The 10,000-nt window shown below is 42.0% G+C and overlaps 1 protein-coding gene across 1 annotated transcript in view; it reads left to right on the forward strand.

Moving 5' to 3' along the window:
• slc15a1b (solute carrier family 15 member 1b) overlaps window positions 1–7,291 on the forward strand; it is a 15,269-nt gene extending 7,978 nt beyond the window's left edge. Inside the window, exons 12-22 of the mRNA XM_063217737.1 lie at window positions 234–278; window positions 609–641; window positions 1,073–1,161; window positions 1,427–1,508; window positions 2,262–2,378; window positions 3,096–3,142; window positions 3,272–3,382; window positions 4,105–4,222; window positions 5,499–5,639; window positions 6,037–6,144; window positions 6,891–7,291. Coding sequence (XP_063073807.1) covers window positions 234–278; window positions 609–641; window positions 1,073–1,161; window positions 1,427–1,508; window positions 2,262–2,378; window positions 3,096–3,142; window positions 3,272–3,382; window positions 4,105–4,222; window positions 5,499–5,639; window positions 6,037–6,144; window positions 6,891–7,154 — 1,155 coding nt within the window. The 3' untranslated portion in view covers window positions 7,155–7,291. The remainder of the gene's footprint in view (window positions 1–233; window positions 279–608; window positions 642–1,072; window positions 1,162–1,426; window positions 1,509–2,261; window positions 2,379–3,095; window positions 3,143–3,271; window positions 3,383–4,104; window positions 4,223–5,498; window positions 5,640–6,036; window positions 6,145–6,890) is intronic.
• Window positions 7,292–10,000: the final 2,709 nt, after the last annotated feature.

Below are 10,000 nucleotides of genomic sequence, written 5' to 3' on the forward strand. Positions count from 1 at the left end.
GTGTGTGTGTGTGTGTGTGTGTGCATGCGTAAGAGCGTGCGCACGCGAGAGAGAGAGAGAGAGAGAGAGAGAGAGAGAGAGAGAGAGAGAGAGAGAGAGAGAGAGAGAGAGAGAGAGAGAGAGAGAGAGAGAGAGAGAGAGAGAGAGAGAGAGAGAGAGAGAGAGAGAGCAATTGAAAGAAACAACGAAAACATAACGAAATGTGTGTCATGTTTTGCTGTATTCTCCAATAGGGATCAAGATGGACTCTTCAGGCCACCACTATGGACGGAGACTTTGTAAGTAACAACAATACACCAATCACCTACACAAAGATATAGCACATTCATAAGCAACACAAAGATCTATTATATATATTACGTTCATATAGGCCTACTTCATGCGGTTACAGTATACATAATTAGGTTATAACAAAGTTATTTCACTGTCCATTCTAGTGTGCCTGAAATAAATCCACACTTATTTGTATACCTATGACCTAAATGTTTATGATATTTGACATTTTACACAGTGCTTATTTGACAATGCGCCACTGTCGTTCTCGCCAAGTTACTGACACATGATCTCTGTCTGAATGTTTTCCTCCTCTCTCTCTCCCCCATGTGCAGGGCATCCTGGTTATCCAGCCCGATCAGATGCAGGTGAGGAACACTTTGAATGCCTGTGACAGACGAAAAGTCTTTTTTAGTAGGCCTACCCTAGTATTTATTAGTAGGGTAGTAGGAGGTTATTGATGAATTGTCCCCGATAGCAATCTGTTGTGTTTTTAATGAAAATAAATTCACTTTCTTATAAAGACCTGAAGAAGGGTTCTTATACATTGTCAACTTCATAAATTCATCAAAATCAAGAGTTCATAAATACGGTATACCGTACCAAATTATTAGTACTGGCTATCGTGGAATATACAGTAGAGAAGGAACACTTTGGTATTTCTCATTTCTTATAGCCTACATAACTTTGCCACAAGGTGGAGGACGATCTTATACAAGGCACTATTGAGTTTTGATGGACCCATAATGGTCTTAAATCTTAAACCTCTCTCTCCCTCTCTCTCTCTCTCCCCCCCCAGATGATGAATCCAATCATGATCCTGGTCTTGGTTCCCATTGTGGACAAAGGGGTCTATCCTCTCATCGAAAAGTGTGGACTCAACTTCTCGTGAGTGTCAACAGCTATCAAAACTCATTTGGTTATTAGTTGGTTTGATTATTAGTTGTGTTCGTTATATCTATATCATTATTGGATGTGGTTACAATCAATGGCAATATGGTGTTTTGTGTGTGTGTGTGTGTGTGTCTGTGTGTGTGTGTGTGTGTGTGTGTGTGTGTGTGTGTGTGTGTGTGTGTGTGTGTGTGTGTGTGTGTGTGTGTGTGTGTGTGTGTGTGTGTGTGTGTGTGTGTGTGTGTGTGTCTCCGCTGTACAGGGCGCTGAAGAGGATGACAGTGGGCATGCTGATGGCTGGTATCGCCTTTGCAGTCGCTGGTGTTGTTGAGCTCATGATATTGGTAAGACACACACACACACACACACACACACACACACACACACACACACACACACACACACACACACACACACACACACACACACACACACACACACACACACACACACACACACAATCACCAGAGGTGTCGGAAGTAAAAAAAATAAATAAAAAAGAAACAGTTTCCTTCCAACACAGGTAACTTTTCTGAGTATGTAGACCTGAGTACTTACCTTACGATCAGCTGACAGCGATGGTTGGTGTTTTTCAGTAACAACACAGTCTATCTACTTCATTAGGTACAACAGAGTAAATGGTGTGACAGCTACTATGTAATATCATGTGCTAGTGTTGTACTGTACTTAGACCATGAATTTACTTTTTCTTTTGACACTCATCTGGGCGTTATCTATTTTTGTTTTAACCCACCTCTTTTATCCTATATCTTGACATTCCTGTCGATCTCTGTTCATTAACTTATTTATAATATACTATATCTATTTTTTCATCTAAATTGACTTCTATTAGTTTATTCATCTAGCTATACCGTATCCCATTTTGATGCTTGTACTTTTTGTGTCTTATGATTGTCTTCAAGTCATATTGTCTCATGTTCCTCAAGTCCTTTTGTTATTAAGGCCTTCATGTCAACACTTTGATCAGCTGCCTGTTTTAAAAATGCATCATGAATAAACTCTGACTTGACTTGACACCTCTGGCTCTGACGATCACTTCCTGTATCTTCACTTCCTGCATCCTCTCTCCTCTCCAGAACACCCTGCCTGCTTTCCCCGGTGACACTCAGACCCAAGTGCAGGTGCTGAACATGCGCCCCACACAAGTGGAGATTAGTCTATCTGGTACTCCGTTCACTCTGCCACCTTACAAGGTAAGTAAGTAACACGTCACACACACTGATAACCCACACCTGTGTGTGTGTTTTGTGTGTGTGTGTGTGTGTGTGTGTGTGTGTGTGTGTGTGTGTGTGTGTGCGTGTGCGTGTGCGTGTGTGTTTGTGTGTATGTGTGTGTGTGTGTGCGTGCATGCGTGTGTGCATGAGACAGTGACATTACTGTGGCATCACTAACATCACTCTTCACCCCTCCAGTCGATGCCGGAGTATATTACCACAGAAGAGCCCTCTCTCTCATTGACGGTGACAGGAGAGGGAGCACAAAATATCGACTTGTACAAAAAGAATCGAGAGACCGTCTTCATCTTCCCCACCGGACTACAACAGGTAATGTAACCATGGCAACAGACACCCGTCCAAATGTTGAAGTGAATATTGCAACATTTCTGGAAATAAAGTCGATTTACACCTTCCCCTGAGTTAAATACTTGACTTGTATCTTTCTCCTGTTACATAGATTTTTTGACAATAAAGTACTCTTGACTTTCTGTACTTCAATTCGTTCTCTTGATTTGAATTTTAAAATATTTCCAAAATAATTGTCTTGGTTCATCTCTTGCTCCCTTAGCCTCCTCGTTGAATTCCTTAATATTATTAATAATAATAAAACAAAACAAAAAAACAATGAAAAAAACAAACTGACCTGCAAAAAGATAAATTGTTCAACTCAATGTTTTTGCTGTCTTCTTGTAGGACAATGACACAATTGCTAAGCCTGCAGAAGGAAAGAATTCCGTCAGGTTAGTGTTTATCTCCATTTAAATTCTCTGTACTCTATTGATATATAAAATATGTTTCAGTCTCATCTGGTCCTAAAAGCTGTCTGTGTATAGAATGCCACAAATCACTAATGACCATTATTGCTCCAGGTTTGCGAATGCCTACGGTGCTATGCTCAACATATCCTGGAGTGCAAATACAGATGACGTCAGTGTCGCTGCTAATGACGTGTCTGCGTACATCCTGGTGCCCCAGGGAAAGTAAGTGTACAATCTGTTACTCACCACCTTTTTTCACCTTTATTTATCTATTTATTTATTAAATTAGTCCATTGTTCAGTTTGCCAATCACTGTTAAGGCCCACTCACACCCTTCTTGTGAGACAGTTACAGGTCTGTGTGTAGTGTTTCACATGTTAGACCCGTGGATTTTGTACGTATTTTGACACAATGTGCTTGATTTATGTATGTATCAGATTGAAAACAATTGGAAATACCATGCCACACATCAAGACAGACAAATATATTGTTGATAAGTATGTATATTGTGTTGATAGTTTGAATGCATGAACATAAATACTCACGTTATTTTATGAAGGGTATTAATGGAGCTTTAGTCACCTACTGGTAGTTGTGGTCGTATTACTTGTTGTGGTGATGAAGCTTCATACCTGTGAATAGGATTAGAATAAAATTCAATATCCTGTAACGATATGGAGGACGAAGGATCCACAAAATACTGCCATGTATAGCCTACATACAGTAAGCTAAACTTCCATTACTGTCAGTAGCGCAACAAAACACCACTACATCGTCCAAGTATAATTTGGACGTAAACTTGGATGTAGCAGGGAGACATGCTGTAGTAGGTGTAACGTTTCCCAAAAACTGTGTGTTTCTTTCTGAATGCACATGTCTGTGTTGCCAGAAGTTGTGTAAGTCATTCACACAATAATGTCATGAATATCTCCGTGTCTTGGCAGAGCGACATTCACCATAAAGAACGTGGCAGCTAACACAGAGTGCGTGATGACTCAAGACATGAGCTTTGGCAGTGCCTTCACCTACTCCATCCCCAGTAATTTCAACCCAGCAGCTCAGGTAAATGCAGTATGTGCTGCAGGTGTAAGGATCATCTTGTTCAGGGCTCAATGAAGTCCTTATGTGGCGGCTAAAAACCAATGTTGCCGCCGAGAGGTTGGGTTGGGAGTTTAAAAGCTGACGCGCAAACACTTGTCTTCGTTAGTTGTCCTGTATTCGATGTCCAAAGTTGAAATACAAAAGTTAAAACGCATATCTAAAACCGCCACCATGCAGTGTGCTACTGGTGAGACAGTTAAAGTGTCAAAGTGCGTTAAAAGAGCAAATGTTTCTATCGAGCATGCAGTCAACAGAAATGTTGCTCTCCCATGCCTACCCCTCTCCCTACCAGTCTACCGGTGCCCAGGTGCCTAAATACAAATTCTAATCGCCAACAAGGAGTCACGTGACACCACGGTGAACGTCAAGTTAAAAGCCAATACAAAAACGTACAAAGATAAGGCATATGGCCTCTACACCATAACTTAAGCTTTTTTATTTATTTGATTGATTAACAAGACTGATTGACATAATCATTAACAACATAGAATAAAATATGTACTACTTCAAATGAGACTGTGTTTAGGGGGGGGCTAAGTCTGTATGTGAAGAGCTCAGATGCAAAACCCCCTAACTCCATTTCTGAAGACCTGCACTTCTATATTTTTAGAGAACCCCGTTGTTGGTTTGGTTTACATTTATGTACTTGATAATACATATAAATAGTTATATTTCATAAATTAAATAGAAAAGTATGCAATTTTGGTAGCTTTGTATTAAATAAAAATGAATTAAGATTATTTTCTGAAAAGGCACTTAGGGGGTTTTGCATCTGAACTCTTCATGTATAATGCAGGAACGTCTAAGTTAAATGGACACTCCAATACTACTCTGCAAAATGCAGAATATAAAGCAAGAATGAGTCCATTACAGAATACAAAGTAATACAATGATGAGGAAACAAGACAAATAAATAAATAAATAAATAGCTTGACTGAGCGCAACCAGAGGTGAAAAAACTGGATTGTCAGAGTAAAAGTCCTGCTTAGGTTCTCCTTCTGCCCGTGGTCTCATCAGAAGTGATTTCACTTATTAGCTCATCAACCTGGCTGTGGTAATTAGGATAAGAAGGTGCATTGAATTTTCTGGAGCAAAAAATGTGACAGGGTGGGTCTTCAACTGTCTGCATCCTGGTTTTTCCACCTGCCTACCCCAACAACACATGTAATTCCCCACTCTGGAATAATAAAGGGCAAACTTACTCACTTGATTACTTTTTCCTTGCTCCGTGCTGCAGGACTGTGGAAGTGTGATCGTGCAGAACATGGAGATCGAGCCCAACAGCATCCATATGGCCTGGCAACTGCCCCAGTACTTCCTCATGACCTGCGGAGAGGTCGTCTTCTCCGTCACAGGCCTGGAGTTCTCCTACTCACAGGTAGGGGGCGACACAGAGTTCACTTCATAACTACCGTTACCGTTAAAGACAAGGAATAAACGGTTCGTTGGGAGTTTTTTTTTTTTTTTAATCATTATGACTTCAGTTTCTAAGCTGTTGGGAAGGCCCCTTTTGGAGACTAGAGGGGTTTAGAATGAATGGAGTTCATTTTCCATTTATTCTGGAGCCTGCAATGTTTTGGGATGCCTCCAGGGGTGTCAAGCACACAGACACACACACACAATGAGCATCTAGCTTTAGCACAAGTCAAGGTTGCTATCGCTAATCTAATTTGTCATTTTGACTGGTATTGATTGTATTATTTGGAAGTTGACGCTTGATCATTTGAAGTTGACTCTTGATCATTTTAAGTTGACGCTTGATTATTTCCATTTAGGCGCCGAGCAACATGAAGTCCGTACTCCAGGCTGGCTGGCTATTGACGGTCGCCGTGGGCAACATCATTGTGCTGATCATCGCCGAGGCAGCACAGCTCCCCGAGAAGGTAATGTCCGCTAACAGACACCATGCCTTTATCACTCACTAAAATGCTCACTCAACTTCTCTCCAGGTCGTCCTTGCTTCCAGTCATCCCGATTCTCTTTTCAGTTCGCTGGTACTCTGGGCTCCTGCATCCTTCTTGAGTATGTCCACTTATGTTAGTGTGGGACGTCCTCTTAACCGGCACCCACGTGATGGTTCCCATAGCCACCAGTTTGCTGGCTGGCAGTGCTGGGTGGCTTTGGAAATGTCCTGCAATTCTCATTCTCCTCGATGAGTTTTTTTCTTTTTTTTGTAAAGATATTTTTTGGTATTTTGACCTCATTTATGGTAGTGCAGTTAAGATGGCGACACAGGAAACAAGTGGGAAGAGACAAACGGGGAAGGGCCAGCAAAGGACCCGGGCCGGTAATCGAACCCGGGTCTGCCGCATAGTATACGAGTGCCCTACCGTTAGGCCACGGTAGGGCCTGATGAGTGTTTTTCTACCTGTAGCAAGGCCAGGCCCAGTACATTACTGTATAGTACAGAACACTCTGAAATGTATTATCCCCAACATCCAAGTCAAACCCTTGGTGTTTTTTTCCAACATTTTTCAATCAAACCCACGGTTGAACATGCTACCCATTTGCTGTGTGATAAAAATAAATGTTGAAAACCATTTAACCATTAACTTTCTGTCTGTCTGTGTCCATGATCTGTGTGTGTGTGTGTGTGTGGATCTGTCTATGCATGCGTCCCCCATCCTAGTGGGCCGAATACATCCTGTTCGCATCTCTGCTGGTGGTGGTGTGCGTGCTCTTCGCCATCATGGCCTACTTCTACGAGTATGTGGACCCGGCCGAGATCGAGGCCCAGTTCGCCGAGAAGGACTCGGACGACAAGGACGAGAAGAAGAGGGGCTCGATGAGCAGCAGCAGTAGCAGCAGCAGCAGCAGCAGCGATGGCAGCAAAAAGGAGGACGAGAAGAAGGAGGAGGAGGAGGAGGAAGACGTCAAACAGACCAAGATTTAAAAACAGCAACATCTATGAAAATGCCACCCATTTCATCCTCGACGTCAAAGAGACCAAGATTTTAAAAAGCGACATCCAAGAAAACGCCACTCATTTCCTCCTCTTGTCTCCCTCTACTTCTCATCTTTTCTTTCTTCTCCTCCGTCTTCATCTCCCTCTCCTCTTTAGTGTGTGGTTGGGCGGGGTGGTCTGTGGTTTTCTAGGGTGGTCTGAACACTGGAGTTTATATCCAAATGAGTGTATATTAGAACAAGGTTCCTTTCTATTCAGTTAAAAAATGGATTTGAAACATTTCCAACTGTCAATTTGCAACCATAACATTAAAGGCTGTTTTATAGTTGTGTTAGCTCCCTATAACCACTTGACAAGATGTCCTACAATGGCATTGAGCGGGGGCAATTCCAAACAGGAAATTTGACTGTTGAGAATGCTTCAAATCTGTTGAACTGCGTCCATCGAATTAACAGCCACTGGTTAGATCCATGATCAGGAGTAGCTGGTCAACTTCCTGGTGATGGAGAGTGGTCAGGGTCAGTTGGCGACGTGGGGCTGTGAAACCGCCCACTTTCTATGGGGGACTGCCCCCTTTCCTACCATCCCCTGTGTCTTTAACCTAAATAATATTCCCAAATATGTGTTGGCACACAAGGGAGAAGAACGATATTGTTTGATAGGACAAAGAGAATTAGGACGATAACATAAGCTGATAATAACCGTCACAGCAGTTTTACTTAGAGGTTGCTTTGTGAAACGTGGTGAAAATCTCTGGTAGACTTGGACAACATGCTGCTTTGTGAATTTTAGAGTGACGGCATTTATTTCTATTGTTCTACCAGTATTTGTGGTACCCACAAGTGTGGGCAAGTAATTTTGAAATATAATATTGTACATATTTTATAATAGTAGCCTAACTCATCTGTTTGCATGATCATTCTGCATCTGTATGTTTGTTTTTTAATTGTATGTTTTTCTAATGGACAATAACCGTTCATAAAATGCTGCTGTATGTATGCGTATGCCAGTGTTGGTGGTTGGTTGTTGTGATTTTTGCAGTGTTATAAGTGTTTTTGTATTGTTTAAAAAAACCCAAAAGAAAAAAACAGCTAGGTCTGTTTCAGGTACATGGTTTTGTAATAATTGTGGACAAATGTATACAATATCTGATTGGATGAGATACATTCTATGCATCATTGGCTGTGGGTATATCCACTGATATTGACACGGGTCCGCTTCTCGAATGGGTCTTTGCCATCGTCGTTAGCAAAGTCCTTCGTAAGAGCGACTCAACTCTCTCTCGACAGCGACGCTCACCACTAAATCCAAGGGAACGGTAAGACGGTCTTAAGACGGTTAGCAACGACAAGAATCGAGAAATGGACCCCAGAGCTAAATAATAAAATCTCTGTGTTGTCTGTTTTGTTTGTGGGTTAATCACATACTCCTAATTTTTGTCAGTAAACTGTGTACTTGAAACACATCCCTGGAAGATACAGTAGGTAAATCTGATGTTTGTGCTCAAGTGCTTTAAATAAAGATTTTAACTAAGCTACTCCATGTTTTGCTTCTCATTCGTAAACTCCCATCATATCGCGTAACACCACTGGGTGTGTTCCAATATGCGACCTTGCGTCCTCCACTTGTGCTTGTGGCCTCGTGTCCTCCATTTGTGCTTGTGGCCTCGTACCAGGAAGTAATATGTCATGATGACATCACTGACAACAGCATTATATTTCAATCAAAGAAGGTGGATCTAACAAGAAGCGTCATTTTGTTTCTTTTCCGGTATCCACTTTATGTTGGGTGAACGCCCCTTTAGGAGACCTTTGGTAAGGAGACCTTCGGAGTCCTGAGGTTGAGAATAAATGAAGTCCCCTTAGCGCTGTAGATGGCAGTAACGCACGTCTTGTGCAAACACCTCAAAAAGAGAAGAAGGAGGGGACAACGCCCCCTTGGGAGACCGAATTTTGAGCACAAGCTTTTGCATTGAGTGGGCGTGTTTTGCGTTATCTTGCTCTTATCCAGTATTTTTGTTTCAATATCTCGCAAAAGCTCAATTGTAAAGTAATTTTCTCATTTGTAAACTGGATGGTGAATGAAGAACGTGTCCCCTAAAAAATGTTTTGGTTAGGCTAACAGCGGGGAAAGGCCACAAGCACAAGTGGAGGACGCAAGGTAGCATATTGGAATACACTCAGTGTCAGTAGGCCTACCACCAACAAGTTAGTATTCAAGGGCAAAGCCAGATGAAATTAAAGCGAGAGGTGTTGATGGGTCCAATTCTGCCTGGGCTGAATACTAGACGAATTTGACAAATAGATTTAGTTGTCTACAATGCACCAGTTGATGTAACTACAGTGGTACATAATGTAGTCAAAGAGGTTGGATATGTAATAAGAGGAATGGAAACACGCCCACTCAATGCAAAAGCGTGTGCTCAAAATTCGGTCTCCTAAGGGGGCGTTGTCCCTCCTTCTTCTTCTCTTTTCGTGGTGTTTGCACAAGACGTGCGCTACTGCCATCTACAGCGCTAAGGGGACTCCATTTATTCTCAACCTCAAGACTCCGAAGGTCTCCTAATCAAAGGTCTCCTAAAGGGGCGTTCACCCGACGTAAAGTGGATACCGGAAAAGAACCCGCCTGCTTTATCTCCCTCTCATATACGATTCTCTGGTGTAGTGCAGCACAGGACCATTCCTATGGCACCACAAACGGGATATTAATAAAGAAAAACACATTTCACATACAGTAGTTCAGTACAGTTCACATTCAGTACTAAAGCAGTCCATTCACCTACCACACGGTGGCCATATGCCTACTGTATGTGTCAGTTCACTTAGGTAGAAAAT

This window comes from Engraulis encrasicolus, chromosome 15, assembly GCF_034702125.1.
Source record: "Engraulis encrasicolus isolate BLACKSEA-1 chromosome 15, IST_EnEncr_1.0, whole genome shotgun sequence".
Lineage (NCBI taxonomy): Eukaryota > Metazoa > Chordata > Actinopteri > Clupeiformes > Engraulidae > Engraulis > Engraulis encrasicolus.